Genomic DNA, 27,035 nt, shown 5'->3' with positions numbered 1-27,035 from the left:
GGAATCCCGAGGTCCCGAATTTAAAAAAATTTAAATCCCGACATCCCGAAATTCGAAAAAAGAATTCCGAAATCCCGAGCTTAAAAACACCCGATCCCGGAGTCCCGATAAAGGTCCTACCTCCCCCCTTCCCCCCCCCCCCCCCCCCCCATTCCCCCCCCCCCCCCCCCCCCCACCCCACCCCCCCCCCCCCCCCTTAAATGGTCTGTATCTCATCATGACTCATTGATATTCCTTCTCTGCTCTTTAGATCAGTATACATGTCTGCACGAATATTTATTTATTCGTTGATGTAAAGCCACGTCCCGCGCTACGTTAAGCCTGTGTTTGTAGTTTTTGAGAGAAGCAACTCATCCGCAATTACCGATCACACCGCGATTGGTTCGTCAATTAACATCGATCAGACGTTTCCGGAGAAGACGACACTCATTCCTTGATAAAAAAAAATTATATGAGAAGGAAAACAAGCGTACGTTGAGTACTTTTAATGAAATGAGGCCTATTATTCATTCTCAGTCTACGTTCAGTGGTTAATAATCTGCCTTTTTGCTTCTGAAAGATACATGTACAAAGCACTGTCTTCATAGACCACTAAACTAAAGGCACTATGCTTGGTATAATAGAATTTCTGTTGCGTTTAGTGTATGGTTTAGAAATGAATTTTAAACTGATAAGAATAAAGTAAACTGTGTATATGAATGTGAGAAACTGAGCAAAAGGTAGAAAAAGCCAAGACTGACCAATTAAACATGATGACTTTTGATGTATATTGAGGTGTCAACAAATCAGAAATTATCATTGAACAGTCTTCTTTTTTATACAATAAACTATTGACACCGGATGATTACATACTATTGCATACATGGACTATGATCTGTTGCCTTGGTGAACAGTCCATTTTGTGGACAGTGTTTCCAACATTGTAAAAACAGTCAGAAACAATTGTCTGCTCTTTGGTAGGGTTGTTGTCTCTTTGACATATTCCCCATTTCCATTCTCAATTTTAAAGTCAATTTTTTACACAATGTAATTATTTAAAGAAAATACAATAAAAGTAAAGCAATATGGTTGTCTGATTGCCCATACATGTCATAACAAGTGAGATGAATGAGTAGAAATAAAATTTCAAAACGGGAAAATACTGAATTTAGCCACAATCTTTTCTCTTTCTATTTATATAATGAATCATTATATGAATTGACTACATTGCTGTAATAGCGTGTTTAATTGTCCATCTATAATAGTATACTCTTATTGACTGGTTATGAGGGTTATAGGAAGTTTGTTATCCCTGAGATACTTGTACCAACTATTGCTCGAGGCGAAGCCCAGGGTAATAGTAAGTATCGAAGGACAACAAACTTGCTATTACCCTAATTAACAGTCATTAAGTGCTTTATTATACCGAACAAAACAACTTTCTAAATAAATCTACATACACCATGTGGCAAAAACAAACTAGTCACATATTTACATGCAGAAGATAAACTATAAAGGTTTTTGTTTTTGCCTGTGTGGTATTTGTAAATATTTTATTTACTGTTATCAAAACCTGGAATCTTTATGTAAAGTCATGCATATATTTACCGCTAACTTAAATTTATAGCTGTATACCAAAGCAATCACAGATTATGAAGAAGACGACAGACCCATACCATACATTTGTTCTGTTGTACTATCAATATATTGTGTAGATTTTCTTTTTCTTTTAATATTTTATCATGGTAAGTAATTTATTAATTTGAAATAACAACAGACACTTGCAGATTACTTCTGAGTTTCACATTCCCATGCACAAACATTCAAGCAACACAAATTTTGTCCAATGAAAAATAATTATGAAAAAGTACGGGAAATATGATTATAAAACTATAGACCGGAGTAAAAGTCTTTGGAACTATTAACTGGCAAATAGTCTGTGGAATGAAATAGCACAAACATTTCATTCCTTTTTATGTAGAAATAAATATACTGATGAGGTATAATAAATGTCTTTACTAAACATGACAATGATAAAAAATATTTCATGGATAACTTTTCTAGACTAGGAAAAATATAGTACTTGATATACCCGGTACTCTATTGACGCTAGTCTATTGTTGAAGACTGTATACCCCACATCTCTTTTTATTCATTTCTATCTTGTTCTCATAATGTGAAAATGTATAATTATTCTAATTCCAGATTTATAATGTCTTGGGCTTGTCTGCTTCCTGAAGAACTTTTATGTAGACCTACTAGTCTTATAGTCCTGACTGGTTTAGATGTTACTTACAATGCAATTCATAAACTGATCTGGGACTCATTTTGTAACAACAGACGACCAGATCGTGTGCCACTTCAGTTTAAAGTCTTCTCAGGAGACCATGAGTACCCTAAATGTAGGACAAACAAGGTAATATAAAAAAGATGCTCCTGTGAGTCGCATTCATTGTAAACAGCTGTCAGACATACTAAAGGTGCAGCTTTCAAAGACTTCCTTTCTCTATATGGAGCTAAAAGTTTCAAGTACTCTTTTTTATACACATTAAAGAAGCTTTATATTAATCATGCTAAACCAAAAATTACCTAGAAACCTTTCCAAATTCCTTGAAAGTCTAAAAAAAATTCTTATTAATGTGGTAAGCTTTTTGCACTAGGTCAAGGGAAATAACTTAAGAATTATTAATACTCTTATGTCAACCAATTTCATAAATATTCTCCAATCTTCTTCAAATCCTGAAAAAGCATTGTTAAAACTAACTATTTCATGTGCATTACTGAATTTAAAGATTTATCTCCCTTTCTACGCCTTAAATTTTTAGAGTTAGTAATAAATTGTTAGTACAACTTAGTAGTTTTTCTCAATGCAAACTTAGTTTAAAGAAATTCTTAAGTAAAATTGATTGTATGTATATTGCAGAGACAGTCATATGAGTGGTACATACCAAAGGGTATCGTCAAAACTGGGTGGATGTGCAAACATTTACAGGAAGTTCCTGCTGTTGTCGTGGTTTTCTTTGACCTTGACTGGGATGAACCAATGTGGAAAGAGAAACAAATGGAATGTGCTACCAGAGTTGAAATTGTCAGGTTAGATTTTTTTTTATATACAGAAATATTAATTGAGGATTTAGAATTTAGAACCAGGGCTTCTCATGTTATTCAGAATTAAATATGGGTTGCTAATTTTTTTTAGAATCCAGTATGATGGTTCTCATTTGAAACAGAATTAACGAGTTTATCATTTTTAAAAAAAATAATTTGAAATGCAATCCAAGGACTCATTGGACTCTTTGTTTTTTTGGTTTTTTTTTCTCATTTCTGTCCTTTATTTAATTCACTGCTTGTTACACATATGTCTATCTATCCAATTATTTATTTATAGAAAATATTGTTTATTGATTGCACAACAAACGACACATATGAGACTTTAACTCCTTCCACATAACAGAAAACATGATCACCCAATTGGTGCTTCTCCAAAGTTGGTCATCAGGTGCAAAAGGCATCAACTTTTACCTCCTATTTCTTAACCTTGAAGACAGAGGGATGCTGAAAGATGTATCTCACTGTAGTCTGCTTGTAGAGTGCACCCCAGTGAACACATTGACCACAAAAGTGCTGAGTTCGGAGTGCACCTAATCTAACTAGAATTCTAAAGGAGGTCATTTCCACCAAAAATATGAAATTTTTCCGATTTTCCTCATTTTTTGCTTCTTCTGGACTTGCAACCAAAAGTATTTCAATAATAAATACGATCAGTAATAATATAAAGAACGGTAAGGATTATGAACTCAATGTATGCATTTATAATTGCGAATCCTTGACCTCTGGCAAAAATGTGAAATTTAATTAATGTGAAAGCAAAAATTTAAAGAAGGGAAGTCACTTCTTAAATTAAAAATGTGAGTTTTCATTATTGGGAACCTGACGCACATTTTTTGCATTTATATAATAAAATTGAGAATGGAAATGGGGAATGTGTCAAAGAGACAACAACCCGACCATAGAACAAACAACAGCAGAAGGTCACCAACAGGTCTTCAATGCAGCGAGAAATTCCCGCACCCGGAGGCGTCCTTCAGCTGGCCCCTAAACAAATATATATACTAGTTCAGTGATAATGAACCCCATACTAAACTACAAGCAGACTACAGTGAGATACATACAAAAACATCTCTAAAATTTATGAATTTACAGATGTCAACAGTTTATTTATAAACTTATTTGTTATAAGTCTTAATTTATTACAGAAACAGTTTACAAGGCAGATCAACGAAAGTAGCTGTTGTATTGATACAGAAAAATGCCCCATTACCACCAGGAGAAGATGTGATTGCTGCAGAGAGAGCTGCCTCCCTCTGTAGTGCTTGTGACTTGTCGGCAAAACAGCTGTATGTCCTTCCCCATACAGACCATCTCATAGGATATACTATAAGGTAGGAGGGATGTAATGTCGGCAGCTTAGCAGTGATGATATGTTATGACGTGAACGCTTTTCCAATCTGTCAGACATCCACTTATCTGTTTTACGATACATTGAAATACAAGTGGGGTATTCTAAACACGACAACACATGCAAGATGCTTTTTTTTTTATTATAGCACCAGTAGTAACAATAGCTAGCACCTAGCCAATCAAATTATAGATCTGGTTACACATGGTGGAATATAAAACCATTGTGTGTTTATACTATATTTACAATAGCTAATTAAGAATTCATGGTTCACCAAACAGGCAAACCTAACTTTTATGCATTAAATATATCAGCTGTAAATAATATGAAAACTAACATTTGATTTTATCCTCAAAGAAAATCTATTTACTGTATATTCAGAAATTTTTGTAATGATTTAACTATTGTGAAAATTACTACAGGATATCTTTTGCAAATAAAGATATTTGTTGTCTAAAATTTGATAACATTATTTGCAGCATTTTCCAGAAATGGTGGTAATTTATCTTGCACTTTGTCCATTTTTCATCTATCACAATAGTAAAAACACACAAAAATTTCTGAATTTACAATATTTTATGTTATACTGATATTTTAAGATAACCATACATGAATTAACACAATATATGTTTGAACAGGCTTAAGATTCTTGTGTAAGTGACAGCATAAGTTGTTGAATTGCTTTATGATATAATGTCTGCACATTTTCTTGTTTAGTTCACCTGTCCCTTTTAGGAAAGTCTCCGTTATTGCTTTCATTTCGCATTTGTCTTTGTTCATTGCTGTCTGTTTACTTTTACATCTATCAATAATCTCTGTCTGATGTGGAGACTTGTGTTCCAAGCTAATTTTTTTAGTAATAACCAGTGTAAAATTTTAAGAAAAATTTCTAATCCTTTGTATCCTTGCAAGATATGAGTTAATTAACGAGATTAATCTGTGGATAGTCTCTCTCTGTAATTTCATCTGTTATTTTGATCTCATGAAATTCATGACGTCCAGAAAAACAGGATTTAGTTTGGTTGCAAGAATCTCAAAAGAATAAGAATTATTATACCCCCGCTTTAAAAATGTGGGGGTATACTGTTTTTCCTCTGTCTTTCCATCCGTCCGTCCATCCCATGAATATTTTTCGTCGCATCTTTCTCAGGAACTACATCATAAGGATTTCTGAAATTTGGTTTCAGGGTTTATATAAGTCAGCTATACCGTGTGATGCGTTTTCAGATTCATCACTCAACAACAAATGCATATTTGGGATGGGAGTATCATCAGTGAGCAGTAGCTCACAGTTTCACTTATTATCCATGGGTATAATATGATACAGATTGACATCAATGAATAATGATTAAATGGAGGCCGACAAATTGTTTTTGGGTTGAAATTTTTAAAAAACCTGAAAATTTTAATTATTAATGGGAGGGACACAAGAGGGCTTAAAAATCAGTTGATTTTGACTCTCACCAGAAGAATCACATGTTCCATTGGAACAATATCCATCAAAATAAAATAATTTTGGCAATAAATATGATGTTAATAGCTCATGTTAGGTCATAATGTATAAATCAAGTGTACAATAAATGCTCTGTTGAGACTCTTGTCTTACAGTACACAAATTTTAAAGGGAATTCAGTTTAAACCCTTTCTTGTGATTGTTACAGTAAATGCTAGCATTTGTGTGTTATTCAATCTGAAATATCTTTCTGTATAATCCTTCTGTATGATGTGGTCATAAATCAAATTGTTATCACCTCCAATCACCTCTTTCACAGTGGTTCACTCAACACCAGCAAGGGTGATCTTCAAAAGAATCACCTCAAATGTACTATATAGAAATAATAAGATGTGGTATAATTGCCAATGAGACAACACTACACAAGAGACCAAATGACATAGAAGTTAACAACTATAGGTCACAGTACGGCCTTCAACAATGAGCAAAAGCAATACTGCATAGTCAGCTATAAAAGGCACAATTACAAAATGACAAATGTAAAACAATTTAAACAAGAAAACTAATGTCCTGATTTATGTACAAAACAATGAACGAAAAACAAAGTATGATATACAGCAACAAACGACAACCACTGAATTACAGGCTCCTGACTTGGGACAGGCACCTAAAGAATGGGGTGGGGTTAAAAATGTTTGTGGGCTCCCAACCCTCCACCTAATATGTATTTTTTCTGATGATAAATGAAATGGGGTGTACTCAATCTATGATTTTTATTAGTCAATCAGGAATAAATATTCATATCATATGGAATGTGTCATAGTGTTCAAATCTGACTTATCTGTTTTCTGATTTTACATTTAATAAATGAATTCTTGAATATATACATGTATGCAAATATATATCCTCAGTCTTATCCTTATTATTTATCTTACATATTTTATAAGACTTTAAAATTTGATCATCAATTTCTTTTATATCCTCAAACATTCATCTGATCAAAAAACTTTAAAACAAAAAAGCATCAGTATTGGAGTTAATTTGAATGTACATGAGGTAACTTCCTTAGATAAACGGTACACTCAAGTTAGTTTAGTTAAATATCTGTCTTAGACTCTTAATGATATGTAGGCAAGATTTACATTTATTTTTCAAAGATCTGTCAAAAGATCAAGTTTTTTTTCTGTTAGACTTCTTCATACATGATGTCACCTCTTTCTTGATATCACAATAACAAAGTCAGAGGAAGACAAGAAAATCTGACAGCATAATTTAACTGTGGACACTCTATAATTGAGATCAAACAAACCCAAAGTTGATTTGAAAAAATAATAAACCCATTTGGTAATTGTAGATAAGAGAACATTTTTTTATATACATATATGGAATGTGCAACAGCATATACATAATCTGACTTGGCTTCCATAGCTCAATGTTCTCTAAAAATAGCAAATATATTCTCTTTGAACCCTTATTTGTTTGCAATCATATTTCATAGTAATGATATTCACAATGTATTTGATGTTTCCGAGGCATTTGTTTACACCTTAAACTTGTTAGATTATAAACATTATTTTCAAAGTTAATGACTTCTGGATTATTTTTTTTATGTTCAATTATAGTTCAAAGAGCAAACGTTGTATGCAAAATTTTACCAAAATCATGTGACATAGCCCTAACCCAATTAACAACAAATTGAGTTAATATTTACTATTTCTTTAAGATATATTACAGGAAAAATGTTATATTTTACAGATTAGAAAATGCTTTTTATGAATTAGCCCAAAGCTACTATCATAGTGAAGCAAGAAAAGTCAAGTCACACAGAGACTTCCTTAACAAGACAACACATCAGGTAACTATAGTAACAGGTATCCCAACTTTGTTTCGGGAATAATTTATGGCAGCTTGGAGGTTTTTATAGGTAAACCTTTTATTTTGTTAATTTTACCCCAAGTTTACAGCATTGAAGTGAAGGGTAAAATTTACAAAAATTAGGAGTACCCTGGGAAGGCACAAAAATGACTAAAATTCTTAAAGCAGAAAATACTATTTACAAAAAATATAATATCATTCACATAACGTGACTGTTTGATTGATACTTATAATGATATATCAAATATTTTACCATAGCTCTATTCATATAACTTTCTTTGCCCCATAGTAGAATTGTGGTTCATACATTGTGATTCCTCAACCCAAAAGTGATCGAGCTCATGTTTTGACATTTATAGCAAACAAGCAATAAAATTTACATCCTGACTACTCAAAGGCAGTTTGAATCATCTGTACTGTCAAAATATTGCAGCAAACCCTTCACTATGGTCAAAATTAGCAAAATGCAGACATTTAAAAAAACACCAATCCAAAATGTGCATTTATTGCACAAAATTTGTTTGGTTGACTGAATAGAATATTTAAAAAAAACCTTATCAATTCTTATGGACACTGAACTAAAGTACTGAAGCATATTAGCAATTTACAAGCGAGAGAAAATCTCATGATACATCAAAACTGCAGTAAATTGTTTCTCCCTTAATATCAATGATCTGTAAAATACATTTAGGCTAACCACATCTACAATTTTACTGTATTTCTGAATAAAATAAAATTAAGTCTCTCTGCTTTTTAAGTAGGTAATAGGGAAGTTAATTGCAGTTTTGAATTTTGGTATGATTTAGATTATGGATAAAAAATGACAATTACAATATATTGATATAAGTTCGATATGATGGAAAAATGTGAAATCTAGGCAAAGTAATTGGAAGTAAATTTTACCTGACACAAGACTGTATTTGTAATTTTAGCTCCTGTTTGTGAGACATCAGTTTAAAATAGCCTTCTTTAATGAACTAAAGCAAGACAGTCACACAGCTATCAAGTAAGTATTACCATAGAAATAAGGTATGGTTTTGTGGCCAAAATGGCTCTATATGTAATAATCTTATACGGCTTTTCGAATTTGTAAAGTAAAATGAATCTACCTACCTAATCTATTAATAAAATTGATGGTGGCTACACTGAAGGGTATTGTGCAAGATTATCATGAAGCTGGTAAAAAAAGTGATATGTTGAAAGTTTATAGGACAGATTTCGTAATATGCAACACAAATATATAAAATTATATACAATGATAATTCAAATGTTTATTGCCATATGAACTTTTAACAGTAAGTTTGTGACAAGTACAAAATCAGTGTATAATATAACTGAAAATTCACATAAACATACATAATCATTTAATTACTGTAAATAGTCCTAAGTCCTCTGTCCTCATTTGTAATGACTTTTTTTAATGTAAGACCCCAATTTATTGAATTGTGGTGGTGTTGATGGATTAACATAAAAATTATCTCTTCTTCAGAAGACAAAAAAGTCTAAGTGAAAACACTTTGAAAATTCTATGAAAATATATAAAGTTCGCTACTGGGTGGTACATCTTTTACTATGGGGCCTCGGTGGCCGAGTGGTCTAAGTAGTTACTACTGTAATCACTAGCCAGTCAACACTGAGGTTGTGAGTTCAAATCCTGCTTGTGCGGGTGCACTCGACTCCAATCTTAATTGACTAGGATTGTCACTTTTCCTATCGAAGGTTGGTGGTTTTCTCTGGGCACTCCGGCTTCCTCCACCAATAAAAACTGGCCGCCACAAAATAGCCCAAAAGCGGTGCTTAAAAGTGGCGTTAAAACACCAAAAATCAAAATCAAATCATATTTTACTCATCTGATGATATTTCAGGAACTATAAGCAAGCATATGGACACTTACTGGAACTAAGGATGCATGACACCAACCTGTTGGAGATAAAGAGTATAGCTGGTTTCATCAACTACAAAGTTTGTACTCTAGATTTCTTAGATTACTGTCAATTAGCATGTTTATATATCTTATTTGTTTTTCCTTAACGGCATTAGGGATGGATAGATTACTTTTTAACGTCCAGCGGCAAAGGAAATGCATATTTAGGACAAGAACATGTTACACCGATATGAATATGAACCCTGCATTGGACTATACCACCCCCATGAGACGAATTTCTAAAGTGCTTGAACTAAGAGCCCACAGGAAGACATGTCACCCTACCTGGACACATTATGCTGACTCCAGGTCAACTGACTAAGTCTTTAATCTAACTCATTAATTGTGTGCAGGGATAAACTTAACGGTCGCCCAGCCGCCCAATGCGACCAGATTTTCGGCTGGGCGAATATATTTATCATCCTGATTGCCCAGCTGGCGACCGAAAATATTTTGAATTGAACCCCATGTCTATCCTTTCCCCCACGATATAAACAAAAACTGTTCCCAAACGGAAACCCGATTGTTTAATTAAAGTGGGAAAATGGAACAGAGGATTTCCGGAAACCAGTAAGGTCATTTTAATAACCAAAACCCAGTCGGACAACTAAGTTTTTGATGCGAAGTCACGATTTGACACATGTATACCCTTCTCTAAACACGTTTTCTAATTTCTTTTTCAAATCTTCTACTATTAATTCATTTTTTTTAAGTCTTTTCGTTACGCTGTTGAATCTGAATTACTTTCGAGATACACCCCAGTTGTTCAGGGAGTCGTAACAAGTCTGTTATTGACAAAAACTTGTAAACACAACTTGTTCTTCAATGAAAAAACGAAACGCAAAATCTCATAAATAAATATAATATATCTAGTATGCTAACCAATCTTCGATGAAAAGTAATTATACAATATTTTTGATCAACACTTATTAGAGGATGGCTTGGATTTGAAATAACATTTAATGTTTTATGGAAACAGCTATATTGTCAACAGGAAGTTCAAATTGAAGGGAGACAATTGAAGGGAGGGAATTGTTTTAAATTCAGTACTGTCAAATCTTATGATATATTTATGATGGCAATAATTCAAATATTATAAAGTTACCACACATAACCTTTACCAGACTCAAACATTACATATAGGATTACATGAAAAGGCTTTATTAGTATATAAAATGTACATTTAAGATTTATTTTATTAGAATAAAAATTGGTTGGGCCCCTAAAATTTCAACTGGGCCCCTGAAAAATATATTGGGGGCCCAGCTGGCCCCTAGAGAAAAAGAGTTAAGTTTAGTCCCTGGTGTGCTTAGCGGAGAAGCACCAAATAACAATTTTAAAGTCTTACTGAATTAGGGAGTTGTAGCAGATGTTTTATCATTTCTGTTAAGTTTACTCAGTGTTTCCAGACATTGGCCTATTTTGAGTTGGACAAACTGTATACAGGAGACACTTATTATAAGTTGCAGTCAGCATGTAGGTTTACCTAAAGATGTTTTTAGTGTCATTAGGTCTCATTGTTGTTTACCTGACATCTCTTTTTATTCTATTAAAAAAATGAAGTGCTTTGTGATTTTTTATCAGTATCTTTCTCGAGTTGTGAAAAATATAATCTTATATTCCATGGATAAAATTTTTAAGTAAAACAAACTTTAATTTCAGATTTGTAGACTATCATTCCAACACAATGCTCCTCTAGACGCTATAGCTCAGTTTAGGAAACATATTGACTTCTTTAAAGGAAAAATTGGAATAGCAGAGTTAGCATTTGAACACAGTGCATGGATGTCAAAACAGTGAGTATACCAACTTTTGATATTGTGATTATCAATTAAATTTGAAGATAAATTTAAAATTATACATTCTAGACAAAATAAAAATTTAATTTCTTAGACAAATTTGTTTACCAATGTAAGTTAAAATACCAGACCTCACGATCATAATCATTTGGAGTATGATTATCTTACTCACACTCATAAATCAACCAATCAACCAATCAAAGTACTGGATTTGGTGTTTCGAGTACAAATTTTGTACTCATAGTAATGAGTAAAGGAAACCAGAAATCTTTAGACAAAGATTGGAGCAGGTTTATACTTTTCCCAGCATTTTATTTTGATTACATGGGGGAAAATCCACCATGTCTGAAGGCCACTCAATAAAAACACATATTTTGCAGATCACCAAGAAAAAAACAAAGCATGGCTAACATAGCAGATGTATCACATGAAATGCGTTATTTCTTTACACAAGACAATTAAATTTCAAAGTTTAGCTATCTCAGTGGAGAAATATCTCATATCACTTGATAAAGAGGTAGAATCTTAAGGATTTTGGAACAAACACTTTGTAAACTTCAAAATTATTGCATGTATCTTAAAAATGTAATGACTTTAGAACAAACACATTGTAAACTCAGAAATTATTTAATTAACAGACAAAACTTTGTGGTTAATTATTGCAATTTCTTGAAATACTATAAACAAGAAAAACTTTAGGAATATGAAATTGAGTTTTAATTAAGGTAAGGCTCATCTATTTGCATTTCTTGCGATAGTAGAATATTGCAAGCATTTCTTAATTTGATTACACTGGTATATCTGTGTATTAACAATTGCAATTGAAATTTACATCAGTGATCATATGTTTGCATGCTGTCAATATCAGTCTAACTCCGTTTTGAATTTGGAATGAGATAAGTATGAAAAATATCTGATCTATACTCTGTCATAGGATACCAATTTTTGTGGATTTTTTGGGTACAGTTAAACCAGGAATTTAGATTTTCAACGAAGTACAACTTTTCCAAATGCTTGTATGCAGACTTTGGCAAACAATGAAATCAAATACCCTTGAAAATACAAAATTTTCTCAATCCATGAAAATTGGTACCCACGAAAAACAAATGAATCCACAGTATCTAGGTTTTTTTTCTCTCTCAAATAATACCATGTTTCAATATTTTTAGATTTCAAGTTTTTGGAGACTTATTTGATGAAGCTATAAAGTTAGGATTAACTGCAATACAAACTCAGCATCCAGGGTTCTACTACCAGCAAGCTGCCAATCATGCTGTTGCTAGGAAACAGTTATGTAGGGGACTATGCAAGGTAAGATGAAGAGTCCAGTGACCACATACATGTACTGAAAGGAAATTATTGAGACATTAGTGTTCTAAAACTTGTATAAGTTCAAGATATCAAAGACGTAAAGAAGGAAATTTTTGAGCTAGTTTGATTGGTCAAAAAACAAGTAAATTTGTGTTAAAAACCCATATTAGTTTTATCAAAAGGTTTCATAAAATTTTCACCATTATTTTTCCACATCTTATTTTATAAAAAAAAGTATGAATTCCTGCAATCCATAGGTTTTCATCTGAAAATAGAATAGAGTCTTCTATCATAAAGAATTTAACTAACTACCAATTATTAGACAGATTATATACCTCTGGGAAGGATATCATAGAGTCTTGCATTGTTTGGTCTCTGTTTGAATTACTCTAATTTAGTTTTTGAATTCACAATCAAAGAGAAAAAAATGTAAAGTTACTCCTTGTATTGTTTGAACATTATGTTACATCCTTTTTCAGCCTCTGACACAGGTGCTCCATCCTGATCCATTAGAAAATCTGTATAAATTAGACTTTTATGGACAAAGACCATGGAGACAGGGACATCAGAGTGAGTATATAACGTTTCTCTTCTTTATACTGTAAATTCATAAATTGTAGAGATGTTTTTATTTTTGCAAAAATTGCAACAGGATATGTTTTGCAACTTGTATTTTATATTTCGATAGCATCATTTTTTATATAGCATTTCTTGAAATCTCAATAATTAGGGACCCGCCTAGTGGCGGGACGCCCTATAGTGATCAGTCTGTCCGTCCGTACCAAATTGTGTCAGCTCTATATCTAGAGAAACGTTTTATACTTGACTTGTATATTAACCAACACCAGAGGGTGTGTCATAATGTTTGTACAACTTCCTAGGTCAAAGTTCAAGGTCAGCGGGGTCCACAGAGATGGCTCCCATCTCAATGATGTCTAGTTAATCTCGCATTTGTGTCCATTACTCATCAATTGCAATAATAAATGAAAGCAAACATTTCTGAATTTATCGTAGTTAAAATCTGCATACGATTAATAGTAAGTGTGTTTTATTTAGTCGCAGCTTTTACAGTACCCTGAACTGTGAAATGATTCCATGACATGGATAGTTTTTTATGGGTGTATCTTTCATGGGAGTTACTGATTGCTGTTATTAATGTACATGTAGTATGAATAATAGATGTAGGCCAGGGTATACATCAATGAGATATCAACTTTATGATACATAAAAAAACAAAATATTTTCAGAGGTCAACATACTGTTATGTTCTTCAGCAATAAAATGGTGTCTTTATAATATATGAAGCTTTAAATCATTACATGTCTAAAAAAGCTGTGAATAGATTTAACAGTGACTATGATATTTTGTCTACCAACATAAGATACCCTGTAATGATAAAAACACAACTTATGATATGACAAATGACAGTCATTTATAAGGTTCCTGGGGCTTTTTTCACAAAAAATTTTATGACAAAAATTTATCGTAAGATATACTGAAATATTCATGACTTAAGAAATTGATCGCTGACTTTGAACAGGGACACAAATATGTGACAGGATTTTTTAGAACTAAAACCCCCTCTTTTTATTCCCTATAAGTGGATTTACGAAAAAAAAAAAAACAGTTTGCATTTGTATTTAATGCTTTTGGAGAGGTAGGCAAAAATAACCTCCATAGCAAAATTTCAATGTTTAATGTCATAATTGTAGATTTAATGAACTTAGTGTTTTATGTAAATGGCTGTATTATTGGATTATTTTTATACCCATACTATAAAAGCTTATACTCTACCATGTTTAACTTTATATAACATTTTATGATACCAAAATTTTAAATAGGTATAGAGGCTCCAGATCTTCAAAGAGAAAAGGATGGCATTCTAGCTTTGCAGAGTTTAGAAGTTCAGGAAGACCATTCGGTAAGTGTCAAGTCAGTCATATTGATTAAAATTAAAATAATCTTTGAAAAGGTAGAAATACGCAAAGAGTTAAGGTCCTTGAATACCCTGCTATAGCGCTGCAATATTTTAAGTATGTTACAATGCAAAGATGGAGTTTCAATGTATTTGTAATTTGGTACATAGCTCTCTTAATATTACCAGATTAGAAAAGTAGTTTTTATAGCTTGCTACGTGGTATGGGTTTTGCTCATTGTTGAAGGCTGTACAGTGACCTAAAGTTGCTAACATCTAAATCATTTGGTCCAGTGAATATTTGTCTCATTGGCAATCATACCACGCCTCCTTATTATATATAAGGAATTTATGAAGCTTTCAATTTTAAAGTATACACACATGTTTTATCTTTGACAAAATTTTCAATATTTTATGTTAAAATATATTCGTGATAAAAAAAAAGGTAAAATATGTGATGAATGTTATAAGAAAAATTTGTTTAAGTCGGAGCATGATATTAGTGTTTCTGAAATTAAAACCTTATCAGAAATAGCCTCAAGGTAATTGTATATTGGTGCAGTATATTTTTTGGAAAATCAAAATAGGACATTACATTTTGAATAAAAAAATGTTTTGGCAATTTATCAAAATCTCTCATAATGACACTTATACTCTTTGTTATTCCTTAGCTAGTTTGTAGTAGAATAAGGGATTTTAGGTCAAGTTTTGTTCTTCTTAAAATATTTCTGTAAACCAGCTTATTTTATCATGCAACCTTGGATCTTTTTTTATATAAAGTCAACAACAGTTAGAAAATCACTAATTGTCACAGAACCAGCTAGAAAGGGCTACATGATATACAATGATCAGCGAAATATGTTTGTTTTCAGTAAGACATGTTATGATATATTTGAACAATTAAACATGTTATGATATATTTGAACAATTGAACATGTTATGATATATTTGAACAATTAAACATGTTATGGTATATTTGAACAATTAAACATGTTATGATATATATTTGAACAATTAAACATGTAATAATATATTTGAACAATTTAACATGTTATGATATATTTGAACAATTAAACATGTTATGATATATATTTGAACAATTAAACATGTTGTAACATTTAAACATGTTATGATATATTTGAACAATTAAACATGTTATGATATATTTGAACAATTTAACATGTTATGGTATATTTGAACAATTAAACATGTTATGATATATTTGAACAATTAAACATGTTATGATATATTTCAGTGGTTGATTATACCATTGTTGAGTAGTGCTGTGGCTCAGTTTAAGAAATACAAGTCTCCAAGGATGAAGAGATATTTAAGTAAGATGTGTTTACTTTATGGAATGGAAAAAAATAATAAACAAAACCAATTTCACTAAATCCATGCAGATACTGAAGTTAAGCTCAAAGTATTTTACCAGCTGTAAAATATCTTTTGTAAGGCAATGTGTAAAGTTAAAAAAACAAATCTAAATATTTTAGAAATGCTGCTGTACCTTTCTACTTCATTTAAAGCTTTAATAAGAAGTATGTACAGATACTGATATATCAGCAAGAGCATGTGCAAATCATGTGTAGCATACATCAAAATATTATACTTGGAAGGGGAGTAATCAGAATTTAAGTTTTTTCCAAAAAATGCATGTGTCAATATTGACAATGTTCTATGACTAAACTTTTTGTGATAAAAATTAGCCATTTTTCCTATTCTATATTTTAACCTGGGTTTTCTTTTACAGTGTATATATGGAATATTCATTTTAATATTATGAATTATTAAAGTGTGTTCCATTTTGATAGGAAAACAGATATTTTTTTTGACAGATAAGAATATAATTAGCTCACCTGGCCCAAAGGGCCAAGTGAGCTTTTCTCATCACTTGGCGTCCGTCGTCCGTCGTCGTCCGTCGTTGTTAACTTTTACAAAAATCTTCTCCTCTGAAACTACTGGGCCAAATTTGACCAAACTTGGCCACAATCATCATTGGGGTATCTAGTTAAAAAAATGTGTCCGGTGACCCGGCCAACCAACCAAGATGGCCACCATGGCTAAATATAGAACATAGGGGTAAAATGTAGATTTTGGCTTATATCTCTGAAACCAAAGCATTTAGAGCAAATCTGACAGGGGTAAAATTGTTTATCAGGTCAAGATCTATCTGCCCTGAAATTTTCAGATGAATCGGACAACCCGTTGTTGGGTTGCTGCCCCTGAATTGGTAATTTTAAGGAAATTTTGCCGTTTTTGGTTATTATCTTGAATATTATTATAGATAGAGATAAACTGTAAACAGCAATAATGTTCAGCAAAGTAAGATCTACAAATAAGTCAACTTGACCAAAATGGTCAGTTGACCCCTTAAGGAGTTATTGCCCTTTATAGTCAATTTTTAACCATTTTTCGTAAATTTTTGTAATCTTTTACAAAAATCTTCTCCTCTGAAACTACTGAGACAAATTTAACCAAACTTGTCCACAATCATCATTAGGGTATCTAGGTTAAAAAATGTGTCTGATGACCCCGCCCGCGAACCAAGATGGCCGACATGGCTAAAAAATAGTACATAGGGTAAAATGCAGTTTTTGGCTCATATCTCTGAAACCAAAGCATTTAGAGCAAATCTGATGAGGATGAAATTGTTCATTAGGTCAAGATCTATCTGCCCTGAAATCTTCAGACCAATCAGGCAACACGTTGTTGGGTTGCTGCCCCTGAATTGGTAATTTTAAGAAAATTTTGCAGCTTTTGGTTATTATCTTGAATATTATTATAGATAGAGATAAACTGTAAACAGCAATAATGTACAGCAAAGTTAGATCTACAAATAAGTCAACATGACCAAAATTGTCAATTGACCCCTTAAGGAGTTATTGCCCTTTATAGTCAATTTTTTACAATTTTCATAAATTTTGTAAATTTTTGTAAATTTTTACAAAATATTTTCCACTGTAACTACCGGGCCAAGTTCATTATAGATAGAGATAATAGTAAGGAGCAAGAATGTTCAGTTAAGTAAGATCTACAAACACATCACCATCACCAAAACACATTTTGTCATGAATCCATCTGTGTCCTTTGTTTAATATGCACATAGACCAAGGTGAGCGACACAGGCTCTTTAGAGCCTCTAGTTTTCTAATATCAAAGCTCTTTTAAAATTAAGGACAGGGCAATTCTGTTTACCCAAACAATATAAAATTATATTTCATTACATTGTAGTGGTACAGATGGGTGAGGAGTACTTCCATGCAAAAGACTACAGTAAATCATTAATGTGAGTTTATATGTGACCTGTCAGAGAATATTTTTGTGTAACATATTTGAAACCTCCAGAAAATCCTATGTACTTTATGGCATTTTGCAGCTACTATTGTATTTTTTAATCGTTTTACTTTTGGAGTTTCCCATAACAATTAAAAGTATTTTGCCATATTCATATAAATAATGGTAGGCATATTGCATCTTTAATGCTTAATAGATAGCCAAGTGAATTTCATTAAAATTATATGCCTCTTTGGCTGAGGTATACTAAGAAATCTTAGAAATGGTAAAAAAAGGAAACATCTTCTATTCTTTCAATAATTATGTTGCTTTGTTGATGGATGAATAGGAAGACATAGTCTGGTCTCATTTAAAATTCATCTTTTGATGACTTAAGAATATCATAATTAACATATTTGATCAAATAGCTATTGGGTTAAATATGAGCCCATATAAAGACGTATAAGGAAGATAAACACTGGTAGAATAAAAATTAAGAAATAATTCATGGGGGCTTGAATATATCATGATTTTACCATGGGTTGGCCCTTTATGACAAATATTTTACCCTGAGCGATATCTAAATGATAATTGTACTTATATGTCTTATATGTATACAAAAAATGGCTTATATAACACATTTTAGCATCGTTTGTTTATGTTTCCTTATTGTGATGATTTTCGGTTTCACAAGCGTGTATTTTCCCGTAAAATGTTTATATTCCTACGTCATTGTTCTATGACGTCGGGTAGCTCATTCTTAAAAAAGCATATGACATGGGAGTATGATCGGAAGAGCCCAAACAACATATTCATATTTTACCACGGGTGTGTACTCAAAGCGTTTGAAGAACGTCATGTTAGAATTCAACTTTAAATGATTTGAACTCATTCAAATTTTATGCATCAAAAAGTATATTGCTTTTGTTTTCATAATTTTCAGTATTTTTACAGCTACGTTATATCAATAGCAAATATTCAAATAAACATTTTATTATTTTTTTCAAATGTTGACTGTGATATTTTTCAGGTTGTTGAACAAAGTTATGTGGGATTATAGAGCAGAAAGATGGTGGCTGTTGTTGACCTCAATACTGGACATTTCCTTAAAATGTGCATACCTCACAGCAAAAGTGCAAGATTATGTTTCCAACTGCATGGAATTGATAGGAGCATGTATCCCTTTTCCTTAAAAAAGAAATGGCTTAGATTGTGAAAGAAACAGCCAAAAATGTGTAGAAGCTTTTTCCATAGAGAAAAAGTGGTTTAACCTAATTTGAATAGCATTGGTTACTCTTGAAAAGGTGAAAGGTTGCAAGATAATATTTGAAACCCTCCATGCTTTTCTTCAAATTTGATGAGGCACTTAAAATAAATAGTTAGTTGATTGTTTTATCTTTACAAGAAAACTTTTAAGAATAATATTGACTTCTGAAATTTTTACATTTTGAGTGGTTGAGATTTAAATTTTATTTTATAATTTATTCTATTTTATATGACACACACCTTAACTATTTACAAGATTCTAAATGTAGTGTAGAAGAAAAGACAAGAATCCAGATGAATCTGATCAAAGTTATGTCTGTAAGTAAAATTATAATCTGAAACACCCTTGTTTCCAACATCACTGCTGATCAAACAACATGAGTAGAGTTATCTCCCTTGACATTGCCAACAGAAATTATTTTTTGATTATAACTCAAATGTATATGATACTAGAGGTAAAATCATTTGGTAATATATAAAGATTTTTATTTTTATCCACCAATCTTATTAATTGCATTACAATATGCAAGTTAACTTTATAATTTTTTGAAAGTCTTTTGCAATCTTGATACTTTAGTTTTCAACTTTAAGATGTATTTTCTATAGGTTAGTATGCAATTTGTTAGTTACACGTGTTTCTGGAATAAACTTCACAGACCTTTGGTGTTCACCTACCTTAAGAAATAAGAGTAGGATAAATATTTACAGTGGAAGATAGGAATAAAAGAAACAATGATAATAAACAGAAATTGTTCAGAAAGGGATATAAAGAGGTGTGTGTCCATGAGACAGCTACACAGGACACTTATAGTCAAAAGTAAAAAAAAAGAAATACCAAACTCCAAGGAAAATTCAAAACGGGAAGTCTTTTAGCAAATGGCAAAACCAAAAGCTTAAACTCTTCAAACGAATGGAAAAAAACTGTTGAAAAAGACATCTAGCAGTACCATCTGCAAGCTAGCTGTTTCTAAACAAAGATTTAAAATTGATGTTTGCTGGTTTTCTGCCAAGCATGTGGCTTTTATGATTAAAAACAAAGTGTTGTTGACTCTGTGTCAGAAGTAAGTGTCTGAGTATCTTTCTGTCATTTCCTGACACAGAATACTGTTATTATTTTTTGTGGATTTCTTTGGTATAAAAGTGTGTCAACATAATACCAATTTATTATAGGCTCCAAAGCTGAATATGTCAAGTATCCACACAAATAAATCCTTCTTCAATCCAGGAAATCCACTGCACTATTATAAAAACAGATCTTTATACTGGCATTAGTCATTATCATCATATTTGTAAAATTAAATAAAGGTTAGGGTATGCATCATGAATAAAGGTTAATGTTTTATTAACTCACCTTTCCAAGGAAATGTGAGCTTTGCCATCACTTGGCGTCTGTCGTCTGTCGTCGTCCGTCGTCGTTAGTCCGGTGTAAACTATTTCAAACATCTTCTCCTCTGAAACTACTGAACCAATTCCAACCAAACTTAAGCTGAATGATCCTTAGGGTATCTAGAATAAAGTCTGTGTTTTATTTTCTGTTTCGTCAAAAAACATGGCTGTCATGGCTAAAAATAGAACATAGGGGTAAAATGCAGTTTTTGGCTTATATCTCAAAAACTAAAGCATTTAGAGCAAATCTGACATGGGGTAAAAATGTTCATTAGGTCAAGTTCTATCAGGCTTGAATATTATTATAGATAAATTGTAAACAACAAAAATGATCGGCAAAGTAAGATCTACAAATAAGTTTTTATGACCAAAATTGTCAATTGACCTCTTAAGGAGTTATTGCCCTTTAAGGACAATTTTACACAATTTGTTTATCATGTTTTCTAACTTTAAAAAATCTTCTCCTCTGAAACTATTGAACCAAATTAAACTAAACTTAGGCTGAATGATTCTTAGGTTATCTAGAATAAAGTTTTTGTTCTATTTTCTGTTTCCTCAGAAAACATGGCCGCCATGGCTATAAAGAGAACATAGGGTAAAATGCAGTTTTTGACATATCTCAAAAACTAAAGCATTTAGAGCAAATCAGACAAGAAGTTAAAGTATTCATTAGGTCAAGGTCTACCTGCCTTGAAATTATCAGCCATATCGGGTATCTGATTTTTAGGTTATTGCCCCTGAATTGATGATTTTAAGGAAATTTTGCAGTTTTCGGTTATTATCTTGAACATTATTATAGATAAAGATAAACTGTAAACAGCAAAAATGTTCAGCAAAGTAAGATCTACAAATAAGTTTTTATATGACCAAAATTGTCAATTGACCCCTTAAGGAGTTTTTGTCCTTTAAAGACAATTTTCCCCACTTTGTTCATCTAGTTTGCTTACTTTAAAAATTCTTCTCCTTTGAAACTGCTGAATCCATTTCAGCCAAACTTTGGCTGAATGAGTTTCAGAGTATCTAGTATAAATTATGTGTTTTATTTCCTAAGTGTACGTCAAGAAACATAGCCACTATGGCTAAAACGGAACATAGGGGTAAAATGCATTTTTTTGCTTTTGAAGAAAATATGACAGATACAAAGAACATTTAAATGGCATTTTTAAGCCACTCATTAATATATATTGAAAAAAAATAATCATTGATGAAAGATTTAAGCACAAAATTACCGGTGAGCGATTCAGGCTCTTGAGAGCCTCTTGTTACTATCAACATACTGCATAAAAGACTACAGGTGTGAAAAAAGTGTTTGCAAATTTTTTAGTGAAATTATATATGTAGTTGGCAGTTGTCCTGACAATACGTTAGACCATGTCTGTTTTTTATGCCCCACCTAGGGGCATTATGTTTTTCAGTCTGTGCGTCTGTTTGTTTGTTCGTTTGTCTGTCTGTCCCGCTTGAGGTTAAAGTTTTTGTTCAAGGTAGTTTTTGATGAAGTTGAAGTTCAATCAACTTGAAACTTAGTACACATGTTCCCTATGATATGATCTTTCTAATTTAGTGCGAGTGGGGCATCCGTGTACTATGGATACATTCTTATTTTTTGGTTTTTTTTGTGTGTTCTTTTGTTGTTTTTTTGCTTGTATTGGTTATTTTATCACAGATAAAAAAAACTACTTACAAGCATAAGCAAAACAATGCAAAACACGTCTTTGACCTCAGTCTTATGCACAAATTTGTTGCTTGTAATTATTCCATTTACCTATATTTTCAGAATGACCAGCCTGAACCAGAGCCAGGCCTTGACCCCCAGGGATCAGAAGCAGCTAGGAGATTATGGCAGACTACAATGGATACACCATGTACCTTCACCATAGAAATGCAGAATATTGTTCCTTTTGGTATAAATCATTACAATACATTACTAAAAAATTGTAATTAGTGCTATTATCAAGTCACAAATGCATTGATTATGAGAGATAATACATATCATAACATTGTTAATTCAGAAACTTTTTTTTTGTTTTGAGTTTTTTTGGGGCAAAAAAATGGACTAGATTAGTATTGATTAGATCAAAATTTACATTATTTGTATGAATTTTCCTGAAATTGCATTAATAAATCTCACATTTTTAATTAAATATAATAATTATAAATTTAAATAAAGACATAATTACTGATTGATAGTATTTAAAAAAAAGTATAATTACTCTTAGACTATGGGAATTAGATAAAGGAAATGTTTTTATTAAATAAATAATTATTAAATGCAGTTTTATCTCAACAATCAAATGATACTCATTAAAGAAAAGCTGGTTTTTAAAATCATCTGTCTCACCCTGCTCAGAAGTCTATTGGCATGGAACAAACTAATGTTGACGACAATCATTTTGAGACTGCCTGGTTTCAAATTTTTTCTTTCTTTCAAATGTTTTAGACAAGCAACCAACTTAACCACATGTACACAAAATAAAAAAATAATTTTAATTTTATGATTATTTAAATCTTTTTGTGGTAAAGATAATTTTTCAGAACATTTGTATCTACTATATATCATCAGTAATGAGAAATAAACTTTTGTAAAACAACATTCCTTGTTATCTATTCATAACAATTGCTTTTTTATATTGCAGTTGAGTGTAAAGCCAGATTTACTGTTGATAGTGTGTCTGCAGATAAAGAAATAGAATTGGATGTCTTCCTCAGGTATCTAGGATAATTATTATGGATGCTAAAATTGACACTTTTCTTAAAGTCACAAATCACAATGAAATGACAAACAAAAGCTCAATTTTGCAACGAGTTGAAATTTTCCTAAATCAAATATCATAACTGCACTGAAAGCTGTGATCAGACCTTAAAAAAACCAACAAAATTTCTTTTCAATGGATTAAATCGACATATAAATTTCATGAATGGTATAAATTGAAAGAAAGGAACAAAATATGAAGGAAATACATAGATCGGTTTTCATTTCTGGCTTGAAAATGTCAGTAATTTGTTATACTGAATATTAGGATTGTAAAATTGTAATACTTTTAAAGACACAATTCTATTTTTATTCCTAAAAGAGGCCCAATTTGTACTTTCAGAGCAAACTGTCAATTTCCAGTAAGATTTTCAAAGTTGTCAGTTTTCTTCAGTAACCAGGTAAGAAAATGTATGATTGTCATATTATAGATAAAGTTAATTTAGGTATTATGATAAATAAGGAGTTCTGTATTGTGTATTCATTTAATTCATTGACAAGGATATTTTGTCTTTTCATGGATACTTTATTTCACCTTTAGCACTTTCTATCAGACTTGGTGACAATTTCATTTTTCACCATTTTTATTCCCCCGCAGTAGGCAACATGGGCATTAAGTTATACCTTTGACTGTCCGTCTTTCCATCCATCCGTCCAATTTTCATTTTCGCACTCTATTTTAAGTTTGCATCACCCAAATATTATGAAACTCATACACAATGTTTAAAACTACAACAGGCAGACAGAGTATGAATATGGGCAGTCATTTATTATGATAGAGTTATGCCCCTTTTTAACTTGGAAAATTGCAAAGCTTGAGCAGGGACATTTCACAAACACATTCTTCTTTTTCCTTAATAAATTTTGTTATGGAAGATACAAGTATTACATAACGGTAACTATTTATATTTGTTTTATTTTCTATTCCCTAAAAATCGCTTATGAAAATTAGTAGGTTTACAGTTATTGTGGAATATTGACACTGGACATTGCTCAAACAACAATCAATGAACTATTATTTACAGATTTACAACCAGTACTGTATTGTTGTTGATGGCCATGGTGTATCAGCTGCTTCAGAGTCAGAGGGCACAGAGGCTGATCTATATTTAGTTCCAGGAAAACCCAAATCTTACAAATTTAGTTTTCTACCTGTGAAAGATGATGTTGATACTCAGCTAGAGGTAATTAATGTTTTATATACAAGTTGCAAATACAGTTGACTTTTCTTATCTCAGACTCTATTATTTAAGAATAAATTGCTTGCTATGTTCCAAAAATTCATACTTAGAATTAAAACTTTTTCTATGACATACTGTGGATTCATCTATTTTTGTGGGTACCAATTTTCATTGATTGAGAATAAATTGTATTTCCTTGCATATTTGATTTCTTGGTTCTGCAAAAGTCAGCATACAAGCTTATACTATTTTGTTCAACTCTTTAATTCGTAGCTCCCAGGATATATAGATCCAGGAAATAACAAAATTGTGTACCCCACGAATATTTCAATATAAATGAACCCATAGTACTCTTTTATTAATTTTAGAACTTGGATAAATATTAATTTTGAATTAACCTTCTCTAACTTGACTTGTGTCCTTATCAGATAATCTTATTTTAAATGTTTTTATAAGTTTCATTTTTAAAGAACTAGGATGTAATTTTTCTTTTTTTAGATAACAGCAGTTGTTTTAGAGTTTGGTTTAGAAACAGGAAGTTTAGGAAAGTTGAAGTGGATTGGTGGGGGTGGTGATGCTGTTACACCCTTACAGACAGCCTTGTCTATCTTACCAAAACATATCAACAGAGAGGGTCCATTGGAGTGGGACAATATTGATGTTAAATCTGCCATCAAGTAAGTAAGGCTTACAGACAGTCTTGTCTATCTTACCAAAACATATCAACAGAGAGGGTCCATTGGAGTGGGACAATATTGATGTTAAATCTGCCATTAAGTAAGTAAGGCTTAGCACAAAGGATAAACTCATTCTTAGACAGTGCTGTGTAGTGTAGAAATAGAAGATAATGGTTGCTTGCAAAAGAAGAGTGCTAAATTTTAAAAAGAGAATATTAAATTTTTCTCTGAGCAGACTGTGTTCATCTAAAATCAATTTTAAACAGGTTTGATTTGGGTGTAATTCTTCTGTGTCAAACTGGTTGCCTAGGTGCCATAATAATATCTTTGGAAAATATGAGTTGTCTTTCTGTGGACTGTTACATTTTGAAATAGCATATTACAAATATGACTTAATATTATGTAGGGCATATCATGGTAAATATTTTTCTCTAATTCTTACTCTATTTGTACTTTTCCTAACCTGTTGATTATTTATTTTTAATCAATATGTGATTTGATTGACCTCAGTTCTTTCAATATTTCTCCACTCTTGACAGTTTGATTTTAAATATAACTGTCTTGAGTAGAAAAATATTTTATAACACTCAACGGAGTGTTACAATCCATATGTGTATCTCATTTACATATTTGGTGCTGGACTTCACTCAGTCAATTAATTTATGTTTGCAATACAATGTATATTAGATAAAAAGCCTTATTTTTGAATAATATAAGTTTAATAATAAATATTCAAGAATTTCACTGTTTATTTACCAATTGGAATTAACTGTTCATGTAATGACTTGTTTTAATTTGTAGAGTGACCCATAGACCAGCAAATGTAAATTTTACATTACACCATGAGCCACCTTGTCTACTGAATGAGTTCTACCAACTAGTGATAGATGTAGAAAATAAGGAATCATTAGATATTATGGATGTCAGGTTAGATTTCTCATGTATACTATATTAGAAAATTAATGCTGAATGTCATTGGGATTTAAGTTAAAAAATTTTAAAATATTACAATAAAATTCTGTTTTGAATTTAAAACTGGTACCCATGCATTCAGTTCATCATGGTTCACAATTGTTATTGCATAGGGCTATTTTAGAATTGTCAGGTTATGTGTTAGCCTTAAAAAAAAATACTCAGAATTGTTAAAAAACAACAATGCATGTCTTGATGATTACACGTTGTACAGTTTTTCTTCAGTTTTACTTTTTATACTCAACTGAATCAATTTAGATGTAGGGTATATCAATGAGGGTGTGACCAAAACAATAAAATCATACATATTTTTTTAAGATAGTCAACATTACAGCTGGTAATAACTCATGAAGTTTGGTGAAAACACTTCTTTTCATTTGCTGTGTTATAGCTTTTTTTGTGCTGAGGCGGTTTAAAGCATCAGAAATCAATCTTTTTATACCCCCGCTTTAAAAAAGTGGTGGTATACTGTTTTACCTCTGTCTGTCCATCCATCCATCTGTCAGCCCATCCGTCAGTCCATCCCTCCAATGAATATTTTTCGTTGCATTTTTCTCAGGAACTACATTACAAGGATTTCCGAAATTTGGTTTCAGGGTTTATATGAGTCAGCTATACCGGGTGATGCGTTTTCAGATTCATCACTCAACAACTTCCTGTTTACCAAACACTTACATCATTTTACACATGACATCCAAGTAGTTGAAAATTTTCGTCACATTTATCTCAGGAACTACATTACAAGGATTTCTGAAATTTGGTTTATTGGTTAATATGAGTCAGCTATACTGTGTGATGCGTTTTCAGATTCAT

The 27,035-nt window shown here is 31.8% G+C and overlaps 1 protein-coding gene across 1 annotated transcript in view; it reads left to right on the top strand.

Annotated features, from left to right (window-relative positions):
* The first annotated feature begins 387 nt into the window (after positions 1–387).
* LOC127711396 (trafficking protein particle complex subunit 11-like) overlaps positions 388–27,035 on the top strand; it is a 57,480-nt gene continuing 30,832 nt past the window's right edge. Inside the window, exons 1-21 of the mRNA XM_052217427.1 lie at positions 388–469; positions 2,185–2,395; positions 2,903–3,072; positions 4,236–4,421; positions 7,647–7,746; positions 8,699–8,772; positions 9,632–9,728; positions 11,353–11,486; positions 12,659–12,800; positions 13,280–13,370; positions 14,642–14,721; positions 15,971–16,049; positions 17,950–18,004; positions 19,022–19,167; positions 19,514–19,575; positions 22,418–22,544; positions 23,277–23,349; positions 23,736–23,793; positions 24,418–24,576; positions 25,072–25,250; positions 26,052–26,177. Of these exons, the coding sequence (XP_052073387.1) occupies positions 2,192–2,395; positions 2,903–3,072; positions 4,236–4,421; positions 7,647–7,746; positions 8,699–8,772; positions 9,632–9,728; positions 11,353–11,486; positions 12,659–12,800; positions 13,280–13,370; positions 14,642–14,721; positions 15,971–16,049; positions 17,950–18,004; positions 19,022–19,167; positions 19,514–19,575; positions 22,418–22,544; positions 23,277–23,349; positions 23,736–23,793; positions 24,418–24,576; positions 25,072–25,250; positions 26,052–26,177 (2,342 nt within the window). The 5' untranslated portion in view covers positions 388–469; positions 2,185–2,191. The remainder of the gene's footprint in view (positions 470–2,184; positions 2,396–2,902; positions 3,073–4,235; positions 4,422–7,646; positions 7,747–8,698; positions 8,773–9,631; positions 9,729–11,352; positions 11,487–12,658; positions 12,801–13,279; positions 13,371–14,641; positions 14,722–15,970; positions 16,050–17,949; positions 18,005–19,021; positions 19,168–19,513; positions 19,576–22,417; positions 22,545–23,276; positions 23,350–23,735; positions 23,794–24,417; positions 24,577–25,071; positions 25,251–26,051; positions 26,178–27,035) is intronic.

This window comes from Mytilus californianus, unplaced genomic scaffold, assembly GCF_021869535.1.
Source record: "Mytilus californianus isolate M0D057914Y unplaced genomic scaffold, xbMytCali1.0.p SCAF_8, whole genome shotgun sequence".
NCBI lineage: Eukaryota > Metazoa > Mollusca > Bivalvia > Mytilida > Mytilidae > Mytilus > Mytilus californianus.
The sequence above is the reverse complement of the archived record's forward strand: the minus strand, read 5'-3'. Positions and strand labels throughout refer to the sequence as shown.